At 42.7% G+C, this 26,820-nt stretch overlaps 1 protein-coding gene and 1 long non-coding RNA gene across 3 annotated transcripts in view; one reads left to right on the top strand and one right to left on the bottom strand.

Moving 5' to 3' along the window:
* Positions 1-1,909: 1,909 nt before the first annotated feature.
* On the bottom strand, positions 1,910-17,349 carry SRD5A3 (steroid 5 alpha-reductase 3). 2 transcript variants are annotated; one of them, XM_060090935.1, is made up of 5 exons: positions 17,042-17,349; positions 9,327-9,469; positions 7,327-7,524; positions 3,808-3,942; positions 1,910-2,487 (listed from the first exon to the last, which is right to left on the bottom strand). In XM_060090935.1, exons 1-5 carry the CDS (start codon positions 17,269-17,271, stop codon positions 2,228-2,230), a joined length of 966 nt encoding a protein of 321 aa, XP_059946918.1. In that variant the 5' UTR covers positions 17,272-17,349; the 3' UTR covers positions 1,910-2,227. The 2 variants fall into 2 exon arrangements, with proteins under 2 accessions (XP_059946918.1, XP_059946925.1); XM_060090942.1 differs by lacking the exon at positions 17,042-17,349 and adding an exon at positions 16,666-16,893.
* A 135-nt stretch (positions 17,350-17,484) lies between these two features.
* The window catches only part of LOC132484423 (uncharacterized), a 79,285-nt gene continuing 69,949 nt past the window's right edge, over positions 17,485-26,820 (top strand). Inside the window, exon 1 of the long non-coding RNA XR_009531189.1 lies at positions 17,485-17,646. This is a non-coding gene — a long non-coding RNA (uncharacterized LOC132484423). The remainder of the gene's footprint in view (positions 17,647-26,820) is intronic.

Genomic DNA, 26,820 nt, shown 5'->3' on the forward strand with positions numbered 1-26,820 from the left:
CGGCTGGGCCTGTGAGCCATGGCTGCTGAGCCTGCGCGTCCGGAGCCTGTGCTCTGCAACGGGAGAGGCCACAACAGTGAGAGGCCCGCGTATGGCAAAAAAAAAAAAAAAAGAATCTCCAGCCCCAAGCTATTTCTGGATTATCCATGTGAAGAATCTGCAGACTCTCTCTGGTGTTCTCCCTTTAGGCACATGGGCTATTTTTACCAGCACAAAGAGCAACGTTGACGGTGATCTTGCAAGCACAATTCTCAATTATTCTCCACGGCTGAGCTTTCTTCAAAGACCACACAACTTTGTTCGGAGCCCCTCTGAGGACATCACTACTTCCTTTTCTGTCTTCACCTAGAAATGCAATGTTTGGGCAAGGAAGGGGGAGGGAGAGTAGAAGACAGGAGAAGCATGAGAAGGATGGCAAGAACATGGGGAGCACAGAGCTGACTGGGAACCCTCTCTCATGGCCCGACAGGCTTCTTCACAGGGAATACTCATTATTTTACTTAAAAGTACAATGAAATTTCAGAACAGCAGACAAATTCCTAGTCTAACCTAGTATAAAACCATATGCTAAAGCAAAATACATTTTTCTCCCCAAATAGTATGCTAAAATTATTTATGCCATTTGTGTGGAAATTAAGACCAAAATGCAATATGCTTTACATTTCTGGTGTAGAAAGTTTTGTTCCTGAGTCCCGGTCCTGAGGATGGCAAATCTAAATGATAAATGAAATGAATATGTCATTTATTAGATGGAACAGCTGATGGAAGTGGTATTTGATTATTGGGGAGAAAATGCTACTTCAGAAATCTAAGAACTTTAGAAAATGTGCTGATATACATATATTGAAAGTTGGGTTAAAAAGAATCTGTTTACCAGCTTCGGTTTACTACTCCAGAGATGCAGGTGGGGAGGATATTCTTAGACTGTGCCTTCCATGCGTGTCTGGTTAATAATGAGGTGCTTTCCCCCATAGCATGGTACATCTTAGTGTAAAACTTTAGTACCTAGTAGACTATAAGAAGATATCTGTATAAAAGGAAAAAAGTTAATACCTCAGCCAATAAGCCAGTAAATCTTACGCTGCATGAATGTGCAGTTTTCTACTGCATTGCTCAGGCTATAGTATTTTTTTCTACTTTCACACCATGCAGTTATATCCACTTGATTTAATCATGGATATTTTCTTTAACATAAGCTATCTTAAGTGTAAACTTTTTAAAATATCTTCAGATTCATTCTATTAGTTAAAATACACTCAGGCAGACATTAATCCAATTTGAATAACTACATATGAATGAGGCTACAGCACTATCCAATACCGAGTGTAAGTCAGTTCCATTCATGAAGGCTTTTTATGCACAAATATAAAAATATCTTATTTCAGATGCTTACACTTTTAAGGTACTCCCTATAAAGGGATGTCAAAAAATATTAAATAGAAGAGGTTTCAAACTTTGTTAGGCTATGACTTGAGAGGGAAATGACTGTTGATGGTTACATAGCCGGAAATCTTTGTGGTAGTAAGTATAAGCTAACTTCAATAAACTCACTTTTCCCAGAATCCATTGGTGTGAAATTATACATTGTTGTTATTTTCAGAGGCTATTCAGCTTGGACTGATATGCAACAAGCAGTTACTTAGCATCTGCTATATTGCTTATTGTGTAGGCTAGTTCATTTGTCTGTAGCAAAAACAAAGCCACAGATGACCTTATCTCCTCCATTGTGTGTGTAAGTGTTTGTTTGAAGCTGTTTGTATATTCTTGATTAGTTTGTTTTTGAAGCAGCTTGGAAAAGTCTCATCTACTTTTTAGCACTTGGTTGCTTTTATAAAGCATCTCAGAAAGCAGACATAGCACTCCTAGGTCTGCCAGAAGTATTTCTTCTCTGAAGACTCAATTTCTTCCATTGTTATTGTTTAAAAAAATTTTATTTATTTTGCCATGCTGAGCAGCAAGTGAGATCTTAGTTCCCCAACCAGGGATCAAACCCATGCCCCTCCACAGTGGAAGTGCGGAGCCTTAACCACTGGACTGCCAGGGAAGTCCCAAGACTCATTTTCTTGAGCGGTATTGCTTTGCTCATGCACTGAAGACTTCTGGTAACAGAAATGGACCAGAGAGTTTCAAACAGTTCTACAGAAATTGTACTTTGGTTTCTAGAACTTCATTGTCCTTGGGAATTGGAACTGTCACCTGGTGTGCATTCCTCATAACTGAGATTATCTTAAAACAGAAATGGAAGGAAAGCTTTCCTGTGCTTCGGGTAGGAGACGAATTTGCTTTTGTAGAATTTGTGGCTGAGGAAAGCAGACAGAGCCTGGTTGAAGAAGACGTATGTTACCACGAGCCACCAAGTTAAGTTGTGGAAACCAAAGGTGACAGCCATGGAAACGTAGATCATCAGCTCTGCCAAGTAGTTAGGGGAGGAAACATATTCAAACCAGTCTCCAAAAGGGATTCGGTGGTTACAGTGAATGACCATTCCTGAAATGGAAAAAGAAGACACCCTGAACATTTGAAGTTGCCAAAACAAAGTTTTACCACTTCACCCTCCAAATAATTTATAAAACTTATTTAGGAAAAGGTGTCACAGACCTGTACAAACCACCATCCTGTCACACCTCCATTGTCATTCTACTACATATTAAAAAGTCACATGCTGAGGTTATACTAACAACTGTAAGTAAGTTTCTCCAACAATCCTCCAAGCTATTAAGAGCTCAGACTCCAGAGTCAGACTGCATGAGTTCAAATCCTAGCTCTGCCACTTACAAGCTGTGTAACTTTAGATAAGTTGCTTAACCTCTCTGTGCCTCTCTTTCCTCATCTATAAAATGAGGATAAGACTGTACCTGCCTAAAGCGAGTACCATGAAGTTACATATAAAGCACTCAGAACAGGGCCGGCACAAAGTAAGCACTTGATAAATGGTGCATAGTACTATTCCATTTTTAATATTTCAAAAAGTCTAATAAAAACTGTACCCATGATAAGTCAACACAAGTTAACTAAAGAGTCAAGGTTTTTTTGCTTTAGCTGGAATGATACTAACTTGGCACAGTAATACTAGGGCTCACATACTGGTTAGACACATATATGCAGTGTAGGCCCCAAAACGTGGGCACAGAATAGAGTCATAGAATGTCGGGGCTAGATGGTGCCAGGGAGGTCTTTCAGTAAAATGCTCTCATTTTACAGATGGGAAGATCAAGACCCAGAGAGTCTTGTCAAAAATGAGCATTTGAGGGCCTCCCTGGTGGCGCAGTGGTTAAGAGTCCGCCTGCCGTTGCAGGGGATACGGGTTCGTGCCCCGGTCTGGGAGGATCCCATATGCCGCGGAGCGGCTGGGCCCGTGAGCCATGGCCGCTGGGCCTGCGCGTCCGGAGCCTGAGCTCCGCAACGGGAGAGGCCACAACGGTGAGAGGCCCACGTACCGCAAAAAGAAAAAAAAAAAAAAATGAGCATTTGAGGGCTTCCCTGGTGGCGCAGTGGTTGAGAGTCCGCCTGCTGATGCAGGGCACACGGGTTCGTGCCCCGGTCTGGGAAGATCCCACATGCCATGGAGCGGCTAGGCCCATGAGCCATGGCCGCTGACCCTGTGCGTCCGGAACCTGTGCTCCACAACGGGAGAGGCCACAATGGTGAGAGGCCCGTGTACCGCAAGAAAAAAAAAGAAAAAAAAAAAAAAGAGCATTTGATACATTAGCCAACTAATTAGGGCGGGAAAGAAAAGAGAGAAGGAATATGTACACCTGACTTCTGAGGGCTAAAATCCACATGCAGTGGTTCTAAAAGATATCTCACCTGCTTTATTTTTCCTGAGATTGCCGAGAATGACATGACACTTATACTGATGGACAGATGACCAGATGAACATCATCATTCCGAGGATATGGAACCACCGAGCTTGCATCAAGAGATTTTTCCCTATCACAGAGACTACAGGAATAAGAATTATCTTATTAGCCAACTCTGCAAAATGTCAGAGGCTCAGAGCATTAAAAAAAAAATCCTATAATCAGTAGAACACCATTACCTACTTATTCTGTTCTTCACGACTAGAAAATCATCCTGCTACAATTTCCCAAGTACAGAGGGGAGAACAGCATCCCTGTGGATGAGGGAGGTGTGCTCCTCAGCCAGGGGCAGATTCAGGGGCCCCTGGCAGAGAATTCCGTATCAACACATTCTCTTGCTCCTTCTTCAAGTGCTTCAAGCACAGGGGTCAGCCCTGTCTCCCACTCTGGTGATGTACTCTTGTGTAGTGAGACTACTTCACATGTTTATTTCTAAGCCTGGTTTTATGTCCTCTTTCTTACAGTCTGTCAGAAAAACACTTCCTAAAGGATCTCATCCCGAGCCATTTCTAAGGAAACCTTTAATGCTGACTTGACTGGCTCGGGCCAATGAAGAAAATCACTGGAAGTAAAGGCTAACAGTGGAACTTCTCAAAAAGAGGAGAAATGGAAACTGCAAGATAAAGACCAAAACAGTATCCCTTTCTGATTAGAGAGAACCTAGTCAGAGAGATTTCGTTTCAGGAGTAGAAACATTCAATAGTTTCATCTTCTTTCTTCTCCAGCTACCAAGAAGAGGGGAAGAATGCAGGTTTTCTAAGGACTGGCATTAGAAAAACAAATTAAGGACTTCTCTAGGTTGAGCAGGAAGCAGTGAGGCTAGTCAGGGATTTGACTGAAAAAACAAAGCTGTCCACTGACAACGGGGAAGAGCCTGAGGCTCTGCAGCCAAGAGGGAGCCCCTACAAATTTGATTCAGGTAGGAGAACCAAGGATCAAGCTATTCCATATGGGTACCTGGAGGCAGGACTCAGCTGATGACAGCTAATGACTAATGACAGTCCACCAAAATCTAATTGTGTTAATTTCTTTTAAAAACTTGCTTTCTCTAAATAATCTACCATAGTCTCTTAATGCTGACTAAGTTTAGCCATTTAACTAAGTAGTTATACTTTTATAAGTTAAAAATAAACAGAATATGAAAAATAGTTTTAAATCAGAGGGCTATAAGAGCAAGTCACCACAGGATTAAAAGTTGAAGCAAGTGTCTGAGAGTTCATGTTATAGCCAAGTCACCTACTCTAAAGGCAGAGAAAAAAAAATTTTAAGAGTAAGTTATGATACAGGAAAGGGGAGGCAGGAGGAAGGCTTTTTACTGAGGGTCTAATCTGTGTAGTATTTTAATCATTCATTTATTCATTCGTTCCTTATTGAGTGTCTACTGAGCGTGGCATCTCTCATGAGGGATAAAGCAGTGGGTAAGTCAGGTCAGATCCCAGTCCTCATGAACTCACACTCTAGTAGCAAGAGATGAAACAAGTGAAAAAATCAATAACCAAGATAATTTAAGGTACAGATGGTACTCTGAAGAAAAAACAACAGAACAATGTAATGGAGAGGGACTGGGGGTGGACCCTCTAGATTCTGAAGGCAAGGAGATGTGAAGATCTGGGTAGTTTACAGATACACTTTCTTTCCACTTTCACAAGAACCCTCTGAAATCAGTATATGTCCCTAATTCCAGATGAAGGTTCTGAGGCTCTGAGAAGTTAATAAGCCAGAATTCAGACTCAGGCCCATCTGACGCCAAAGCCCCTGTCATTTCTATCAGACTCTGCAGCTGGCAAATGCCCCAGTGTGCTCTCTTCAATGAATTCCTGAAACAAGTCCTCCCCATACTGTCCCAGATGACCTCTTGAAGGACAGGTAGGTGAAACACAAGTTTCAGAAAACTTCAGAAAGGAGTGTCCAGAAGCTATTTTGTGGGTGTCTCAGCAGCCTTTCCTTGACTTCTTATACAGGAAGGAAGGTGGAACTTGGGGTCCAGCCAGCAGAGGAAACTCCAGGAGAGATATGTAATGCTAACAGACTGCAAGCTAATGGGTTACCAAAGTGCTTTGGAAAGCTCCTTTGGGTAAAAACCTCGGACTGTTCTCCAGGAATGACGGCTCAAACCGTGACATGGGATGCACAAGGATGCCACAGCCGAAAGCTCAGGGAGGAAAAACTGACTTACGTTCAGAGAAATTAGATGGAGAGATGCTAACCGAGTGGCTGGAGCCAATAAACAACCCAGGAATTGAGAAAGAGTGTCAATAAGTCATACTTTAAAATCGTTCCTTGCGCCATGGAGGCCACGGGCTGTCCTACAGCAACAGAGAGGCAGGCCAATCAAGGGGCACTTGACACTGAAATCAAACCTGAGGAGACAGCTCACTCACTGAGTACTGGAAATATCCAGACCATGGGCTCAATTTACAAGGAGGGATAGGGCAGCTTTAGGAAACAGGGAGACTTGGGCTTAGAGAAAACAGCTGTGAAGGACCTACTCTAGAGCGTGTGGGCTGACGGATACCAAGGGTGCGAGATGAAGTTAAGCTCAGCACTAGAAAACTCATTTCCATCACCCAAAATGACTTGAATTCTTTATGATAAGCATGCACTGTTTTTACAAAAACGATGGTCAGATATGTCAGATATCCAATCCTCCCTCTCCCCCAACCCCCAAATCACATTTCATTTCCTCCTCATAAACAAAGTCATGATTTTGCTTCCCTCTTCCTGGCTAGTGAGAGCTCAGAAGTGTTAAGGCACAATTTTGATTTACCACAGTACTCTTTTGTCCTCTCCGCTCAGGCTGCCTCACTTGAAATAAGCTTTGTTACAACGGGAACAATCACAAGAACAAAATGGCAACAAAATGGCTCCCTACCTCCTCTTCAAATCCCAACTACTCACCATGAGCTCAGGCCACCCTTTCCTCCTTTGGTATTCCATGATTTCACCCTGCACAACAACTTTCCCTTCCCCACCCTCATCCCTCACCCCTCCACCCCTGGATGATGAGGCTTTGGTGAGGCAGCTTGGCTTGCTGACCCTTTCTTCTGTTCCAGCGTGTTCCCCTGCTTCCTGTTCTACTCTTGACCACACTGCCTCTTTCTTTCCAGACTAACTCCGCAGAAGTTCACTGACTTCAATCCCATTGATGGAAACCCCACATCCCACTTCTTCATCCCTAAACCAGGCCTCCTGAAGACTTTGCACTTTATTCTCTTTACTGAAGGCATTGCTGCTTACGTTGGTATCCCTCAGGTTTTAGCAGTTATGGTTAATGTGATGTGCATCTCCTAGACACCCTTGGGCATGTTGACTTTTTAAAGCTACAATCAGAGCCCAAACTCCTCAAATGCAAAGTGAACTGGGCAGGCCTCCTACCTTCTAACTTCCATAATGCTTGGTGGAATGCTTCACCCAGAGTCCCTCATATACCCAGTGACTCAGCTGACAGACCCCAGCAACCACTCACCATTCCTGCCGTCCATTGGCACTTGGCTCAACACAGTTAGGCCAACAAGGACATAGTAGACAAGTCCAAAACAGTACTGCACGACGTGAATCATGGCATTGGAGAAGACACTGACATAGAAGCACTCGAAGAGTCTTCGTAGGCTGTGTAGCCACAGAAATACTAGTACTAAGAACGCAGACAGCACGAGCTCATCCCCTACAATTCAGAATGGAACACACTCAGCATCTCTCTCTCCAGGACTAATCCAAAGTTATGATTTCCCCTACTGTTAAACAGGGTATTAAACAAGATCAGAGCTAGGAAAGGGCCGTAGATATCATCCAGTCTAACACCTCCTTTTTTTTGGCAATGAGGGAGTGAGCCAGGTGACGTCAAGGCATTTGGCTCAAAGTTACACAGTAAGCTAGTGACAGAGCCGAGACAGACTCAGGCCTCCTGACTCTACTCTGGGATGTGGAAGCCTTCTGGGTTACGTGGCTGTGAAGGGATCCGTGCTCTCAGAACCCAAACTCCATGGTCGCTGGTCCCTGGCACTAATCCCCATTTGAAGATAGTCAGGAAGAGTTCCTGGATGACCTCTGAGCAAGGACTCCTGGTGGGATCCCTGAGGTCAGCGGGGGAGAAGAGAGACAGGCATATACAGAAGCAGAAAGGGGGATGGGAACAGAGACAGGAAGAGTTATCCATTTCTTTCCATATTAAAAAAAAAGAGAGAGATTATACTTTTGGGGGACTGTGAGCCTTGAGATCTATCTTCCTATCTGCCTCTCACCCCTCTGCCTCAAGAGAAGTCAGAAGAAATGCTGGTTTTTAAAATGACATAAAATCTAGAATTTTTAAAAAAATGTTATCACACACATCATAAAAATACAGTAAGGACACAGCCTAATGAATTTTTGCAAAGTACACCAGCCCATCCCACCCGTACGACCAGCCCCTACATCAAGAAACAGAGCACAACCAGCACCTCGTGCTCCCCTCTAGGCACTGCCCCTCCCCGCACCCTCCCACGGGTACGCTCTATGGAGACTTCTATCACACAGATTGGCTTTGCCTGCTTTTCTCTTTTAAATATAGTGAAACCTAGTTCTAACTCTTCAGGAATAGGATAAAACAAACAACCAAATACAATTCCTCACAACCACCCTTCAAATATTAGAACCCCAGCCAGCCCCCCAGTAAGCAAATGAAGAGGTAAAGCTTTAATGTGTGAAGTGGGATTCGCCGAGGTATCTTCCCCTCCCAAGTAGGATCTGCATAGCTTTTTCTTTCTGTCATCTTTTGCAACAAGTTCCTCTGGTTATACAGAAAAGGATTGTTCCTAGGAAGCCAGCAGTTTGGCTGCTGGAACGAAGGACAGAGACAGCACCAGAACAATTTGTTTCTAATTCTGCCCCTCTCCTGATGCCTGACATTGATTGAGGCCACTTTATGGGTTTCACCTTCAATTCCTTACCTTTTAAATTGTTCTATGTATCCTTTATTCAAGGCACAGTAAGGCAAATTTAAATGCTATTTTGTAATCATCTGATCAACAACTATTTACAGTCAATTTTTTTATATAACCAAAGCCTCACAGCATAACAAACATTTTTAACCTGTGATCAAAAAGTAATTTTCTATCAAATTTCTGGAGTCCTGAGGCATGATTGTGGTTGGAACTATATATATGATAAATGTTTCAAGGCAAACCTGAGGGATCCTAAAGTACTAAAAATATCAGAGGGAGAACAGCCAGTCCTGTTCAGCACAGCACTTGCTGGGAAATCAGGGATGAAGAGCTGACTCTCAGCTCTGCCATGATCTCAGTGAAGGACTTGGGGCCTTCCCCTTGGCCATCTGGCTGTGATCCACGCGGAACCCTTTCTGCCCCACCCTTCACTTCCCAGTCCCGCCAAGAAGCTGAGAGTGGCTATGAAATACCGAGAACACCTTCCCGCAGGCAGGACAGACAGGAACAGGATGCAATGGTTGGTATTAGCCAGAGGAGTTGTTACCTCGGAATTGCGCAGCCCCAAGAATTCTGAGTAAATGATGAAGCCAGTTTGGAAAAGGTGCTCCCACAAACAGAGACTGAGTAAGGCTCCAGAGCAGGAAGCCATTCCACAGCACTGAGATGATATAGAAGTGAGAAAAATACCTGCGAAGGGAAAACAAGTTAGGTAATAATCAGAGTGGATCCACTTTAAGCCTTTATACAGGAAGACTATTTTTAGTTTCCCTATCCTCTTTCCTCCATCCCGCAAGTATAACTTTGCTTTTTTAATAGAACCTGAATCCTACAGATGTTCAGATTTTTGAAATTTCCTTTCAAATGATGGGACTGGTTAACTAATAAGAAAAAGAGGCTTCCTAAGGTTAACAAGAACATGAATGACCTTGTTAAACTTAGATGTAGGGTTAATTAGCTCTCTCTCTTATCTCCAGGTAACAGGATTGGGCTCAAACTCAAAAATAGGGGGCCCCAGGGCCTGGCAGAGACAGCCTAGATTGTGCTAACACTAGCCAAATCTGTGGAAGATTTCTAAATCTCGAGTGATATTGCTGCAATAGCCATACAACTGTTACATAAGATTTGCACAGTCACAGGCTCTCAGGGTTGCAAGAAACCTTAAAGGTCTTCTGATTCAGTGTTTTCTTAAATTATGTTGACCTAAATTACTTTTATAATAACATGACAAATATTAACTCATAAAACTAGCTATCAACTCCTGATGGTTACCGCTCTCACACAAATACAATACATATTTTGCAATCAACATAGTAACGAATGAAATAAATAAAACCACAAAACCAATAAAAGTTGAAATTAGCAATTAGCAATGTCAATTTAACGTGAAAGATTATGCTGGTTTGCTGCAAAGGAATCACCTAATATGGCACCAGGGCCTAACATGTTTTTTGAGGTCTCTTTACCTATACCTCTACTATTTTTCTCTAATCAAATCGATGCAAAATCTTTCTGACTCTGCAGGGTGCCTGGAGGTCACCTGGCCTTCCCTGGTCTTCAATGCATCACATCTATATTAAGCCCTCCTTGTCTCATTAATCTGTGATGCAGTAAGACAGCCTGGAGTCAATAGGATTACACGTAGATTCAGGGACTCTTCCAGTTGATTCAGAATATGCTTGTATGTACCAGACCCCACAGTCCCCCAGACTATGCCCACAACCCGTCTGACAAACACCGATCTAAGCTGACCATTCCATAGCAACCCACTTATTCTCCCCACTACTGTTACCAATTCTATCACCGGATCTGTCCTCTCTGAGATGTCCTGTTATTCTGGATTCACCTTCTGTAGGCTCAAGAGCTTAGTTTCCTACAAAGTTCATGCATGAGTGTCAAGTCTACCCCCTTGTCCCCACCCCCGGGCCCCTGGCCTTTGGTTGCCTCCCAGGGTCTTCTGTAAGACACACTTCCTAGAACTGAGCCCAGTTCTGGTCTGAGCCAGCAGAGCAGAATGGCAGCTGCAAGGTGCTCTGCAGGCTCCCATGGAAAGAGGAGGGGCCGGCTTCTGAGGAGCAACTTTAAGCCGCTTTACCTACTTCATGTTTTCAAAAAAATTTACTGAGCACTTAGAACGTGCTAGGTGATGTTCTTGGAGCTGGAGACGCAGCAGGGAGCAAACCGAGCAGGTGACTGCCATGATGAAGTTTATCTTTCGGCAGACAGTCAGCAAATGAACCTGTAGACATCCAGCCCAGTGCTGGGTGAGGGGGCAGAGACGGTGCAGAAGGGAGGCCATTCTGGGTGAGTGGTCAAGGATGGCCTCTCTGGAAGTGACACTTGGCTAGAATGAGTAACCTTTGTGAATTTCTGAGGAAAGAATGTTCTAGGCAGAGGAAACAACCACCACGAAGGCCCTGAGGCACAACAAAGGACACGTGTGTGGAGGGTGCTAAGGCATGAAAAGGAAGGGCAGACCCTACAGGGCCCTGTAAGGACACTGGCTTTTAAGTGGGATGGGAAGGCATCTGAACACAGCAACCTGAAGTAATACTTTATGTTTTAAAAATCCTTCTGGCTGGGCTTCCCTGGTGGCGCAGTGGTTGAGAGTCCGCCTGCCGATGCAGGGGACACGGGTTTGTGCCCCGGTCCGGGAAGATCCCACATGCCGCGGAGCGGCTGGGCCCGTGAGCCATGGCCGTTGAGCCTGCGCGTCCAGAGCCTGTGCTCCACAACGGGAGAGGCCACAACAGCGCGAGGCCCACATACCGCAAAAAAAAAAAAAAAAAAAAAAAAAAAAAAAAAAATCCTTCTGGCTGATGGAAAAGTTCTGGAGATGATGACGGTGGTGATGGTTGCACAACAATGTGAATGGACTTAAAGCCACTGAGCTGTACACGCAAAAAGGGTTAAAGTGGAAAATGGTATGTCATGTATTTGATTTTATCACAATCAAAAAAAAAAAGAGAGCACTGTTCATTCATTTCGGTCTTTTTTAAGTTAAAAAAAAATCCCCCTGGTAAGGAAAGAGAATCGTCCAGTTGTGGGGAAACCAGTTAAAGAGTATTTCATTTCATCTTCCCAACAATACTGTCAAGTTTGCATTATATTTACATGCGGCAGCTGAGAAAACTAAGGCTCAGAAGGTTAAGTTACTTATCCAAGGTCATGCAGTAAGTGGTAGTGTTTGGCTCCACACTCAGCCCTGATGACTCTGAAGTTAAATCACATGGCTGTGCTCCTATTCATGTGATCTAAACTTGCCTGAACCTGCTTTTCCAGCCCTATGTTACATGTATCAATTTATACCAAACCATAAATCAACCAAATTACTCAAGAATGTTTCATATAAGATGCTAAGCCACATTTTGCTGTGCGATGGGGTTTTGATTCACAGGAAGATTGTTTTTCTTATTCCTACATTTTGCACATTCTATCTCTTGTTTTGCTTGCCTGATTTCCTGCTACAGGAAACGTGTCCTACTCTTTATTCGTGGTTACATCTGTTTTTTGAAAAGACCCAGCTCTAGCCTCAAAAGCAGATCTGAAAACTCTACTTCCTTCTCTTCTAGACGCTCACCCTCTTTTTCCTCCCTTGGCACTTTGCTTAACTGAAGTGAACCCCTGGGAGCAGGGATATGGGGACCCTTATGGCAGCTCAGGGCTGGGCACCGAGCAAGCACTCCTCTGACTTAACAAACATTTTGGTGCTTAGTATAAGCCAGGGACTGCTCTAGGCTCTGGGGATATAGCAATGAACACAAAAGACAACAGTTCCTGTCCTCATGGAGCTTATACTCACAGTTACACACAGAAGTAAAATTTACACCATGTCAGTAGGTGATAATTGCTAACAAGAAAACGAAAGCTGGGAAGAGACGAAGGAGTGCTGGGGATGGTAGTAATATACTTTTCAACAGGGTGGATAGGGCAGGCCTCGTTGAGGAGGTTATACCTGAGCAGAATTATAGGAACTGAGGGCATAAACCATCTAGCTATTTGGGGGAAGAGCTTTCCAGGTAGAGGAAAGGCCTCTACAGGGCGAAGGCCCTGAGGGGACAGAAAACAAGCAGAGAGACCCAGAAAACTGGATTGGAGCCACAAAGGGGGCAAACGATAGGATCTCAGTGAGGTGGTGGGGACAAGACTGTACAGGGTCTTGGGCTCTTCCTGGGAGTGAGCTGGAAGCCACTAGATGGTTCTGAGACAGGAGATATCTGATCTAACACTACTTGCTGACTGCAAGAACTGATCCCAGGACCAGTAAGGGGAGTTATAGGTTTTAACTAAGGAAGGAAACCAATGGTTCCTGAGTTCTGACGAGGGGCCTGGCCCTGTGCCAAGTGCTTTAATGTCATCACCACCTGTATGAGGAACAGGTGCTATTATGCTAACACTCTAATCCATACCACCACCTCTTGCCTGGAGCACCATTAACGGCCTCTTACCCAGTCTTCTCCACACAATGGCTAGTCATCCTCTCAAACATAAATCACATAATGCCATGCCCCCTTCCCCATCCTAAAGCTGCTTTCCATACACTCAGAATAAAATCTAACCTCCACTATGGTCTGTAAGGCCCGCTGTCTGTCCTGGCCTCCCAAAATGAACTCATCTCCGGCCCTGCCCCTTTCTGATCATCCTTTCCAGTGTTGTCATTGGCTACCCCATCTTGCTCATGATCAAGTAACCAGGCTAGATTTCCTCTGAAGCACTTATTACCATCTGAAATTATTTTGCTTGTTTTACAAGATTTGTTTACATATTTATCTTTTTACAAAAACAAAGGCTCCAAGGAACCTAGAATAGCTCCTGGCAATAGTAAGTACTCTATAAACAATGGTTAAATAAATGAATGAAAGAGAAGGTACCACATCCAAAGTTACTCTCAGAGAAAGCAGTCAAGTTAATCAACAAACCAATTAAACCTAAAACCTTTTTTTTTCTTATTCATTCAAAACATTGATCGAGGACCTTATTATTATCAGGCATTGAGCCCAGGATATGGCAACAAACAAGACAAATGTAAACATATGGAGTTTACAGTCTAGAGCAGGGATTCCTGATATTTTTCTTCCATGGACTCCTTTGGCATTCTGGTGAAGGCTACATGCCTAAAAAACATAGGGATAAACGAAACCAATTATGCTGAAATATAGGTAACACAACCACTAAGAAACATTTGTGATATATGTGCTTCTTAATTAATGTATTAAATAACAAGATAGAGTGGAGGATAATACAGTATTCTTATAGTGATGAAAATAATGTTTTGAGGTCTCCTCAATATTTTTAATATAACATTAAAAAACTTGCCACAAAATTGAAGGAATTGCTAATTCTACTGTGGTTTGTTGATTACATTCATCATTAAGAAAGTGCCGAATTTCAGCTAGAGGTTAGTGAAATAAAGACGTAATTTTTTCCAATCCAATTTGCCCCAAATTCTATCCACAGATCCCCTGGACTGCTGGTTAGGACCCTTGAACCCTAGTAGGGAAAGTCTGGATGGTTCTCTCTGTCTCTACAGCTCAATTCAATTGCAATGTTTCTATAACATTTTGAAATATTAGAAACAGAAGTACTTCCATATACACTATGCAAGTCAAGAGCATTGTGACTCACGTTCGAGGTCATGTATTTATTCAGACCTACTGGAAAATCAAAACTCCAGGAAGGGCTTCCCTGCTGGCACAGGGGTTAAGAATCCGCCTGCCAATGCAGGGAACATGGGTTCAAGCCCTGGTCCGGGAAGATTCCACATGCCACAGAGCAACTAAGCCCGTATGCCACAACTACTGAGCCTGTGCTCTAGAGCCTGCAAGAGACAACTACTGAACCCGCGTGCCACAACTACTGAAGCCCGCAGGCCTAGAGACCGTGCTCCGCAACGAGAAGCCATCGCAGTGAGAAGCCTGTGCACCTCAACGAAGAGTAGCCGCAACTAGAGAAAGCCCGCCCACAGCAACGAAGACCCAATGCAGCAAAAAATAATTTAAAAAATGAATTAAAAAAAAATTAAAACAAAAAACAAAACTCCAGGAACCAAAAGAAAACGAGAAAAGCAACTATCACCTTAATTAAAAAAAAAAAAGAAATCTACCAGGCAGAGGTAATGGAATCAAACATTCCATGAACTCAATTAAGGTTTAATTCTTTCCTCTTTAGGAAAAAATAATCCCAAACAAATTCACCTAAGCTCTTGGGTGCAGAAGCGTGATATACAGCTGCCTATTTCTAAGTGTAAAAATTACAGGTTATTTTCACCTTTAAGAGTACTACTGAATTCTGAACAAGGAAAAATATTTAAATATAGCATCTAGACATTTTTGCCTTTCATGACTGGTCTGGATTTGCTGCACCTTCTCTAGTATGAAAAGAAATTTTAGTTTAAATTTAGAAAAAAGACCAAACAAAACACCATGGGAGGGTCCGTTCTAGAATTCTGGAAGAAGAAAAACACATAAATTCTTTCATAATATAGTAGAAATTACAAGGAGCCCAAAGAGTACCAATTTTGTAGTAAAGAGTAAGGGAAAGGTACAAAATCTGTTTCTTGGCTGTCAAATATAATGACAGACCGGAGTAGTAACAGCTAGTGTATAGGAGCCAAAGAAACAGGTAAGTGCAGGGAATGATTTGAAATGTGCCCTCTACTCCAGAAACAGTAGTACCTTTTTTAAAATTTAGAAAATAAATTGTTAGAACTCACACTCTCAAAAGAATTTTTTTCTTCACCTTGTAACACTAAAAAAATGACAATCTGGGGCTTCCCTGGTGGCGCAGTGGTTGAGAGTCCGCCTGCCGATGCAGGGGACACGGGTTCGTGCCCCGGTCCGGGAAGATCCCACATGCCGTGGAGCGGCTGGGCCCGTGAGCTATGGCCGCTAACCCTGTGCGTCCGGAGCCTGTGCTCCGCAACAGGAGAGGCCACAACAGTGAGAGGCCACAACAGTGAGAGGCCCGTGTACCGCAAAAAAAAAAAAAAAAAAGACAATCTAGGAATGTCCCTGCTATGAAATAGAAAAGTACTACACTCAAAACCTGATTAAAAATAGGATGACCGGAAATTTTAGCTTACAAAGAGCTTCTAAGAAATAGGAGGCTTAATCACTGTGTGTGAATCGTCTACTTCTTCCCAGAGCCTCATTCCCGTTACCTCTCCTCAGAATGACCTAGTGCTCACTTCTCAGTGTTAATACCTGATGAATATTTCTCCAACAGTCAAAAGTGGGAAGCCAAGTTTATTTAGACCCTTTCTTGTCTGCAGACCTGGGGCACCGCCTATGCGAGGTTTAAGTGAGAACCAAGGTGTTTTAATACATCAGAAACCCTATCACATTTCTCCAGATTCCTTCCTAAACGCCAACTTAGGCTATATCTCCAAGAAAAGCCACTGCTATATTCCTACCGTCTAGCAGTGTTTGGCTGACTCTTCCCGGTAATGTTCTGAATTTAAAGAAAAGCAAACAAAAAACCGAAACTATAACAAGCCTTACAATTTCTGAAAGAATTCTATTGAAGTCCTAACGATTTAATATCTCGTTGAACTTAGTTATGAAATCTGCTGAAAGTCAAATGGGGCTTAGGGACCAAGCTTGCCTAAAATGTGCCATCTTGGGCAACATTTCTCCAGGGGCACCTGCCGAGATGCGGGTAAGGAGCGTCAGTGCGATCGAAGGAGGTGGGCGCCAGTTGGTGACCCGCGTCTCACCCTTCATCCTAACTGTTGAGAGTTGGGAAACAAACAGGGGACACAGAGGCGCGAAAGGAGGGCCTGCCTTCATTTCTAATGAGTTCCGGCGACCTCAAGTTAGCTTATGAGCCCCTAGAGTGCAGGAGAGGGGAAAGAGGAGAATTTTGGGACAAAGGAAACTTTAATTTACCGCCTGGTGACCGGGCCTAAACTGGGAAGCGCTGCCATTTCCCCCGAAGGAAAGGCTACGTGCGGCCAGAAGTTCACGTTCCTGGGGCGAGAAGTTCACGTTTCTGCGCCCCCGAAGGTGCGCGAGGCTCAGCACCCTCGGTGTCGGCGGACACTCGCGGCATTCAGCCCCCAAGGCCACGCAGCGGACGCGGGCAGAGCCGGAGGGCTGGCCGGCGTTGCGCCGCGTCGAAGAACCCGCCTGGGCCTCCCGGGCCGGTCCGCGCCGGCCCCGCCGGCCCCGCGCACGCCTCTGCTGCCCCCTGCCGGCTGCACGAGCGGGGCGCCCCCGGCTCTCCGCGCCTAGGCAGCCAGGACTCGCGCCGGGGCGCGGTTACCTCTTGGGGACATCAAAGGCCCGACAGGCGGCCGGTCGCGACGGCCCCCCTTCTTTGGTTTTTCCATAGCGGATCAGGTCCTGGAAGAGCGCGCAGCCCGGAAGCAGGCCGGACGGCACGAGCTGCAGCAGTAGGGTCAGCAGGAAGGCCGAGGCCAGCGTGAGCCACACGGCACGCAGCGGATTCAGCGCCGAGAGTTCGGCCCCCGCCCAGGGAGCCATGGCCGGCATGCCCGGCGTCCGCGCTCCCCGGGCCCTCGGCACCCGTTGGCAGAGGAACGGCCGCTCGAGCGCGGCGCGCCGGGCTCAGCCGGGCGGGACGTGCGTGACGCAGCGCAGGGCTGGGACGCGCTCGGTCCCGCCCAGGACACGCCTCCTGGGAGGAGGCACCGCCCCGCCGCGCGGGATTCTTGGTCTGGGTCTTGCTGGAGCTTGGTGGTCGCTCTATCGCTAGTCTGGGTCGGGGGTTCCTATATGGAACCCCAGAAATACGACTCAACAGTATAATTCAAAGCAGCGGAACGAGCAAGACCACGTCTGCAAGTCTTCACTGCAGCACTGTTTTCATTGGAAAAGTGGAAACAATCCAGAATGTTCCACGTTAAGGTATCTAGCTAAATTATGGTACAATAACATTGGAGTATCATGAATCCATTAACATAATTATGAAGACGGTCGAAACACGGAAAACTGTTTATGATAACTGAAACTGTAGGTTAAGCGAAAAAAAGACTAAAATATATAGCTATGATTGCGAACAACTATATTAATATGAATGTATGAATATATGGATGAAGAAGGCGGGTCATACAAGAAAATGAATAGTTGTATTAGGATGTTAGGAATGTGTATAATTTAAACACGTAAAGTAGAAAGTCAAGGCAATTGCACATACAAAAATGAAAGTGGTAAGAATTCTATTTTAAAAACTGCAGTCCTCTCCCTACTAGAGTTCCACTTCTTAGAGGCAAAGTTTTTAACACCATCTGCCGTTTCTTTGATATTTACTCCGTGTAGTGACTGCTATTTTTATTGACTCATCAATTTTAAACAACATTGGTGTTCAGTTAGGACAAATGTAAATTTAACTCTTTTAGGTAATTTTTTTAAAGCCTTGAAAATGTCAGTGCCAGAAAATATTGTATGCCTATTATATGATAGGCATTGTTTTGCACACCGAGGACAGAGACGTTTACAGGACAATGTCCCTGCCCTTCTGGAGCTTGGGTTCTTGAGGTTGGGTGGCAGGTGAGGGGTAGGAGAGGGGAGAGGCCGTCCTTACCCCAGTGTGATACCCTACATTTGTGTTGAATGAGCCACAGGGAACTGGGTGGGAAGGTTACTGTGGTTGAACAGTCCTTTGGAATGTTAAATGTGCCAGCTTCTTAAGAGTTTTGGTTCTTTGTTCAAGGACACTTCAGCCTTTACCAGTGACTTGAGAAACACATGATAAAGGTTAGTCAAATTGGCCTTCCAGCTGGGACAGTGAGGTCTCTTTGTATGACCCAGGGTTTCATCTGCAGGGGTCACCTCTTCATTGTCTCTTCACTGTTCTTAGGTTAACTCCATAGAAATGGTGCTGGACTTCCTAGAACATCTTTCCAGACAAGCTACCTGGAAATTCATTGCAGGGATATTCCTGAGTGGGAGATTCTCTTCTAGTTACCTGATCTGGGGAAGGATCACAAAACAAGATGTGTGGGGTGTGTGTGTGTGTGTGTGTGTGTGTGTGTGTGTGTGTGTGTGTGTGTGTGTGGTGGAAACAGGAAAGACTGAAGCTGGAGGGAAAAATTATCCCATAATTTCTGGCTTAAATTTTAGTTAAGAGTTCACAGCTCATATTCAGACAAGCCCCCTGTAGAGGGCAGTGGCTGAACAGGAAGCCACAAGTCAAACCCGACCGTAAGCATTTGTAAATGTTTAAATCCTTACTGGAGTGAGTTATTTCAAAAGTGGAAAACCAGGCTAAAGCCTGTTAGACAGATCATGGCCAAGAAGTATCAATCAGTTTTTGTCTTTCTTCATTTAATTACCTGCACTGTATAATCAACAAACGTCTGGCTTGGCCTGCAGTAAATGACAATGCCGTTTTTCCAGTTGTTCAGGCCAAAAACCTTGAACTCAGCCTTGATTCCTCTCTTGCTAAATACAATCTGTCAGCAAATCCTGTTGGCTCTACCTTCAAAATATGAAACCAAAATTCAATCACCTTTGGAGTCAGTGCTTTCCTGAAGGCACTAACTAGCTCAATAAATAGGAGAAAGAAATAACAGGTCTACAGACTACAAAGTAAGAAACGAGCTGTTATTATTTGAAGGTAATATGAAACTCCAAGAGAGTGTGCAGATAACATATTAGAACTAATAGAGTTTGGTAAGGTTGGATACAAAAATCAGTTTCTAAATATTGATCATTTCTATTTCTGAGCAACAAACAGAAAATAATTGCTTTAAAGATAACATTTTCAGTGACATAAACTTATGTGTCTAGGAATAAATCTAATAAAAGGTATGTAAATCTTCAAAGAAAATAAAATGTTACTGGTATTAAAGAAGACATATTTAAAGGGAGAGATATACTAAACTCACAGATCAGAAGACTCAATATAGTTAAAATGACAATTCTCCCCAAGCTGATTATGGAAAAAATGTAGTACCAATCAGACCCCAGCTTTTTATGGAACTTAAGAAGCTGATTCTAAAATTTACATGAAAGTAGGAAGGGCTAAAGATAGCTAAGGTACTCTCGAAAATAAAAAGAGGACTTGCTTCATGAGATAACAAGACTAATACAGAGTTGTAGTAATTATGTCAGTGTGGTGTGGAAGCAGGGATAGACAAAGACAGTGGAGCATATTGGAGTGTCCAGAAACAGAACCTCCCCCCGCTTCCCACGCTCCCTTTATATTTCTCCATAGCCTTTGCCATGCCATGCCATGCCATATGCATTCATTTCTTAATTTAGGAAGCACATTTGTACCTCCTGGTACATAGGGTATGCTCAGTAATTATCTGTGGAATGATTGAATGAATGAACAAACTTACTGAGCCTCCACCATGCATAACGTTTTATACAGTAAACTATGGGGTGGGGTCCACAGGGCCATAATCATAGGCTCCTTGAACAGCATATCAGAGTGAAAACCTGGGGGCTTTGGAGCAGACACACTTGCATTAGACTGACTGCTCCATTACTTACAATCAGCTGTGTAACTTACAGTCACCTCTAAAATAGAAGCACAGGGTTGTTGTGCAGGTTGAGTGAAATTATGTATGGAACGCTTTGTACACAGAATAGGTCCTCAACAAGCGTTAACACCTCTCTGCATTCTCCTCATCTGTACATTGGGCACGATTCAATCTTCCTTAAGGAGATCCAATAAGATTCTTCCAAATGAAAACACCCCACGCACCACCTGTCACACAGATGTTCAAAAATGCTAATTTAACATACATTTGAAAAAATAACCACAATGAAGAAGAGAAAAAGGGCTAAATGGGTGGAGGGGTCATTTCTAACTGCTGTGGTCAGTGAAGTCTTCCTGAAGGAAGCAGATCTTGAAGAATGGTGAGAGTTCCTAATAATTGAAGAGCCAAAAGGGAAAGAGAACCTTTTAGACTAAGGAAATGGCATCAACAAAGTCCTGTTTTGGTGGTGGCGGTACATCAAATCCCAGTGAAAAAAGTTACCTTTTTGTTCAACCTTTGCAAGCAGATGCAGTGTTGACATCAGCTGCAAGAGTCTCTGATTTGGTGCCACCGCTTCTTTGACTACATGATTTGGCTTCCCCTGCTGAACAGAAGACCTAGGTGTACCACACTATGTCTGCTGTATTTAGTCAGCGGACAGTGACTGAATTTTAAACAAAGGAGTTACATGATTAGACCTTTCAGTTCATTCGGGCAGCAGGGTGGAGAATGGATGGGGATAGGCTGGGGGCAACGGTGGGTGAGATGAAAGGCAGGAGAGCAGGTAGAAGCCTTTGTAAAAGTTTTGTTGTGGCCTAAAGGAAAACTGTGCCCGTGGGGTGTGAGGAGTGAATGCTTCTGAGACATGTATGCTTTGCTGCTTTTCCTTCCTAGCCTGAATTCACGCTCTATTGGTGCTTTTTTTCTTTTTTTTTAAATAAATTTATTTTATTTGTTTATTTTTGGCCGTGTTGGGTCTTCACTGCTGCACCCGGCCCTCTCCAGTTGCGCAGAGCGGGGACGACTACTCGCTGTGGTGCGCGGGCCTCTCACCATGGTGGCCTCTCCCATTGCGGAGCCTGGGCTCCAGGCACGCAGGCCTCAGCAGTCGTGGCACGTGAGCTCTAGAGCTCAGGCTCAGTAGCTGTGGCGCACGGACTTGGCTGCTCCGCGGCATGTGGGATCCTCCCAGACCAGGGCTTGAACCCCGTGTCCCCTGCATTGGCAGGCAGATTCTGAACCATTGCACCACCAGGGAAGCCCCTATTGGTGCTTTTTTTCTACTTCCTATTACACACACACACACACACACACACACACATCAGTTCTCACTCCTGTTCTCTTGCAGTGGCCCTGCAAATCCCCAACCCTGTGTGGACCCAATCACCCACTTTGTATCAGAGCTACTGAGCAGGATGGGCTCATTATAGGATTATGACCTGAACTCATGGGACAACCTGAGCCACCTGACGGTCCTTTCATTTGCTTTTTGTCAAATTCCAAGCCCATCATCCTGCACTGAGTCTTCACAACCTTCTCCATCCAAATCACCTGGCACTTTGCCGTATCACCCTTTACTCTCAGAAGGTTATCTGAATACCTACTTCACAAAAAAGGTCTTTGGGTTGCACTTTATGCACCTGTGGTTATATTGATGGCCACACCTGTCTTTACCTCCTTTCTGCCAATCAGGCCTGAGCAGGTGACTATAATCTGACTGCCTGAATCGTGGCACAGCTGCTGGGCTTGCTCCTTTACCTCTTATCAGCATTCTGCCAGAGTCTTGAAGGTCTCTGGCTTTATTTCCCAGTAACTAAGCCTGGGGCCCATGGCTTCCCATTCCCTCAGCCTGTTTGCTCTCAGCTGTTCTAGGTCAATGCCTTTCCTGCCCTAATGCCCAGTTTTGTCTTATGCCTTCCATTCCATCCCATGTTATGGGTTGAATTGTCCCACAAAAAATTTGTATGTTGAAGTCCTAGCCTTCAGTACCTCAGAATGTAACATTATTTGGAGATCATATTTATTCATTCAATATATTTTTCAAGCACAAGCACTTTTTGTTACCATATGCCCTCTTCCCCATCCATTAAGAATAATCTTCTTCTCCCCACCCTTCCGTGCTCAACCCTGCTGATGGGACATGCCTCAGGGTTTTTTTTCTTAATTAATAGACTTGACTTTAGAGCAGTTTTAGGTTTATAGAGTAATGAGCAAAGTATAGACAACTCCCGTATACTCCTTTATTATCCTTTTAATGTCCATGGGATCTGTAGTGATGTCCCCTCTTTAATTTCTGATATTAGTAATTTGTGTTCTCTTTCTTCTTTTCTTAGTTAGCCTGGATAGAGGCTTATCAGTTTTATTAATTTTTTCAAAGAACCAGCTTTCGATTTTGTTAATTTTCTCTATTGATTTCCTGTTTTCAATTTCATTGATTTCTGCTCTAATTCTTATTATTTCTTTTCTTCTGCTTACTTTGGGCTTCATTTGCTATTCTTTTTCTAGTTTTCTAAGGTTGGAACTTAGATTATTGATTTAATTTTTTAATTTTTTAATAAATTTATTTATTTAATTTTGGCTGCACTGGGTCTTCATTGCTGCACGGGGGCTTTCTCTAGTTGCCGAGAGCAGGGGCTACTCATCGTCGCGGTGTGTGGGCTTCTCATTGTGGTGGCTTCTCTTGTTGCAGAACATGGGCTCTAAGTGCACGGGCTTCAGTAGTTGTGGCTCGCTGGCCCTAGAGTGCAAGCTCAGTAGTTGTGGCGCATGGGTTTAGTTGCTCCACAGCATGTGGGATCTTCCCAGACCAGGGCTCAAACCCATGTCCCTGCATTGGCAGGTGGATTCTTAACCACTGCACCACCAGGGGAGTCCTGATTATTGATTTTAGATCTTTCTTTTTTTCTAATATATGCATTCAATGCTATAAATTTCCTTCTAAGTACTGCTTTTGCTGCTTCCAACAAATTTTGATAAGTTGTGTTTTCATTTTTGTTTAGTTCAAAATATTTTTAAACTTCCCTTGAGATTTCATGTTTGACCCATGTATTATTCAGAAGTGTGTTGTTTAATATCCATGTATTTTGAAATTTTCCAGTTTTCTTTCTGTTATTGACTGCTAGCTTAATTCCATTGTGATCTGAGAGCAGGCATTATATAATTCCTATTTTTAAAAATTTGTTAAGGGGTGTTTTATGGCCCAGAATGCAGTTTATTTTAGTGAATGTGAGCTTGAGTTAAACAAATATGACATGATAAATGGAGAGATAGATCATGTTCCTGTTTTTGAAGATTCAGTGTTGTTAAGATGTTAATTCCTCCTTTATTGATCTAATTATTCAACATAACTACAATTGAAATCCCAGCAAGAATTTTGCGGAAACTGACAAGATGAATCTAAAATGTATATGGAAAACAAAGGATCTAAAATAGTCCAAGATAAGATCAAAGAAGAAAAAAGGTAGAGGATTTAAGTGATCATATTTCAAGACTTAATATAAAGCTATAGTAATTAAGATAGTGTAGTATTGGTGTAAGGATACATAGATTTATGTAATAAAAATTATTCCATAAATAGACCAACATATATTGGTTACTTGATTTATGATGAAGGCCGCTTGCAATACAGTGAAGAAAAAGGTCTTTTCAGTAAATGGTGCTGGAGCAATTGGCCATCCACATAGGAAAACATATACTCTTGACCTTTACCTAATAACCATACACAAAATTTCATTCAAATGATTCATGGACTTATTGTTCAAGAGTAAGGGGAAATAAAGACTTTCTGGGACAAACAAAAATGGAGAGAATTTGCCACCAGTAGACCTACCTGGCAAGAAATGTTAAAAAAATTCTTTAAAAAGAAGGAAAACAATGTAAGTCAGAAACTTGGATCTACATAAAGAAGTGAAGAGCATCTAAAAAGGATTAAGCGAAGGTAAAATAAAAACTTTTGTTCTTGCAAAACTTAGTTATTCCATGAGTTTGTAGCTACCTTAGAATTTTCCATTTGTGTTATCTGTGAATGAGGAGAGTTTTACTTCTTCCTTTCTCATCTGGATGCTCTTATTTATTTTTATTGCCTTATGCACTGGGTGAAGCCTCCAGTATGTTGAATAGAAATGGTGAGAGGAAACATCTTTGTCTTGTTGCCAGACATTCTTGCCTTATTCCTGACTTTAAGGGCAAAGGATTCAGTCTTGCATCATTAAACATGATGTTAATAGTAGGTTTTACATAAATACCTTTTGTTAGGTTGAAAAAGTTCCTTTTATTTCAAGTTTTATTAGAATTTTTTTAAGTCATGAAAGGTGCTGAATATTATATAATTTTTAAGCACTTATTGAGATAATCATATGTTTTTTCCATTTACAGTTGACCCTTGAACAACACGGGGGATTAGGGATGCCAACCCTCTGTGAGGTTGAAAATCCACGTATAATTTATAGTCAACCCATCTGTATTCAGGGTTCCTCTGTATCTGCTGTTCCTCCATATCAGAGGATTCAACCAATCGCAGATTGTATAGTACTGTACTGTTTGCTGTTGAAAACTATCTGAGTATAAGTGGACCCTTGCAGTTCAAACCCATGTTTGAAGGTCAACTGTATTCTCTTAATGTAATTAATGTCACTGATTTATGAAAAATATAGCAACTTCACATACTTGGGATAAATCTTGCTTGGTTACAATTTGGCATACTTTTATATTTAATTGGGTTTGATTTGTTAATATTTTGAAAAGGATTATTTTGATGTCTTTTCTCATGAGGGATACTAGTCCACAAATTTCTTTTCTTGTAATGTCCTTGCCAAATTTTAGTACCAGTGTCCTGTTAGTTCATAAAACAAGTTGGAAATCGTTCCTTCTTCCTCTTTTCTCTAAAAGAATTTGTATAGGAATGGTTTATTTTTTCATTAAATGTTAACAGAATTTACCAGTGACACCATCTGGGCCTGGAGTTTTCCTTGGGACTGAGAATTATGTTTATTTTTGTATCAGTTTAGGAAATAAATTTGTCCATGTCTTCTAAGTTGTATAGTTATTCAGAATAATTATATTTACTAATTATAATTATTTATAATAATCTTGTATCCTTTTTAACATCAACAGGGATCTATAGTGATGTCCTCTTTCTTTTCTAATACTGATAATTTGTATTTTCTTTCTTTACCAGTCTTGTTAGAGTTTTATCAATTTTAGTAATGTTTTCAAAGAATGAACTGTTGGGTTTGTTGATTTTCCCTATTTTATGCTTGTCTTCTATTTCATTGATTTTTTTTACATCTTTATTGGAGTATAATTGCCTTACAATGGTGTGTTAGTTTCTGCTTTATAACAAAGTGAATCAGTTATACATATACATATGTTCCCATATCTCTTCCCTCTTGCATCTCCCTCCCTCCCACCCTCCCTATCCCACCCCTCTAGGTGGTCACAAAGCACCAAGCTGATCTCCCTGTGCTATGCGGCTGCTTCCCACTAGCTATCTATTTTACATTTGGTAGTGTATATATGGCCATGCCACTCTCTCACTTTGTCACAGCTTACCCTTCCCCCTCCCCATATCCTCAAGTCCATTCTCTAGTAGGTCTGTGTCTTTATTCCCGTTTTACCCCTAGGTTCTTCATGACATTTTTTTTTCTTAGATTCCATATATAAGTGTTAGCATACAGTATTTGTCTTTCTCTTTCTGACTTACTTCACTCTGTATGACAGACTCTAGGTCCATCCACCTCACTACAAATAACTCAATTTCATTTCTTTTTATGGCTGAGTAATATTCCATTGTATATATGTGCCACATCTTCTTTATCCATTCATCCGATGATGGACACTTCAGTTGCTTCCATCTCCTGGCTACTGTAAATAGAGCTGCAATGAACATTTTGGTACATGACTCTTTTTGAATTATGGTTTTCTCAGGGTATATGCCCAGTAGTGGGATTGCTGGGTCATATGGTAGTTCTATTTTTAGTTTTTTAAGGAACCTCCATAGTGTTCTCCATAGTGGCTGTACCAATTCACATTCCCACCAGCAGTGCAAGAGGGTTCCCTTTTCTCCACACACTCTCCAGCATTTATTGTTTCTAGATTTTTTGATGATGGCCATTCTGACTGGTGTGAGATGGTATCTCATTGTAGTTTTGATTTGCATTTCTCTAATGTTTAGTGATGTTGAGCATTCTTTCATGTGTTCGTTGGCAATCTGTATATCTTCTTTGGAGAAATGTCTATATAGGTCCTCTGCCCATTTTTGGATTGGGTTGTTTGTTTTTCTGATATTGAGCTGCATGAGCTGCTTATAAATTTTGGAGATTAATCCTTTGTCTGTTGCTTCATTTGCAAATATTTTCTCCCATTCTGAGGGTTGTCTTTTGGTCTTGTTTATGGTTTCCTTTGCTGTGCAAAAGCTTTTAAGTTTTGTTAGGTCCCATTTGTTTATTTTTGTTTTTATTTCCATTACTCTAGGAGGTGGATCAAAAAAGATCTTGCTGTGATTTATGTCAAAGGGTGTTCTTCCTGTGTTTTCCGCTAAGAGTTTGATAGTGTCCGATCTTACATTTAGGTCTCTAATCCATTTTGAGTTTAT

Source organism: Mesoplodon densirostris, chromosome 1, assembly GCF_025265405.1.
Source record: "Mesoplodon densirostris isolate mMesDen1 chromosome 1, mMesDen1 primary haplotype, whole genome shotgun sequence".
NCBI lineage: Eukaryota > Metazoa > Chordata > Mammalia > Artiodactyla > Ziphiidae > Mesoplodon > Mesoplodon densirostris.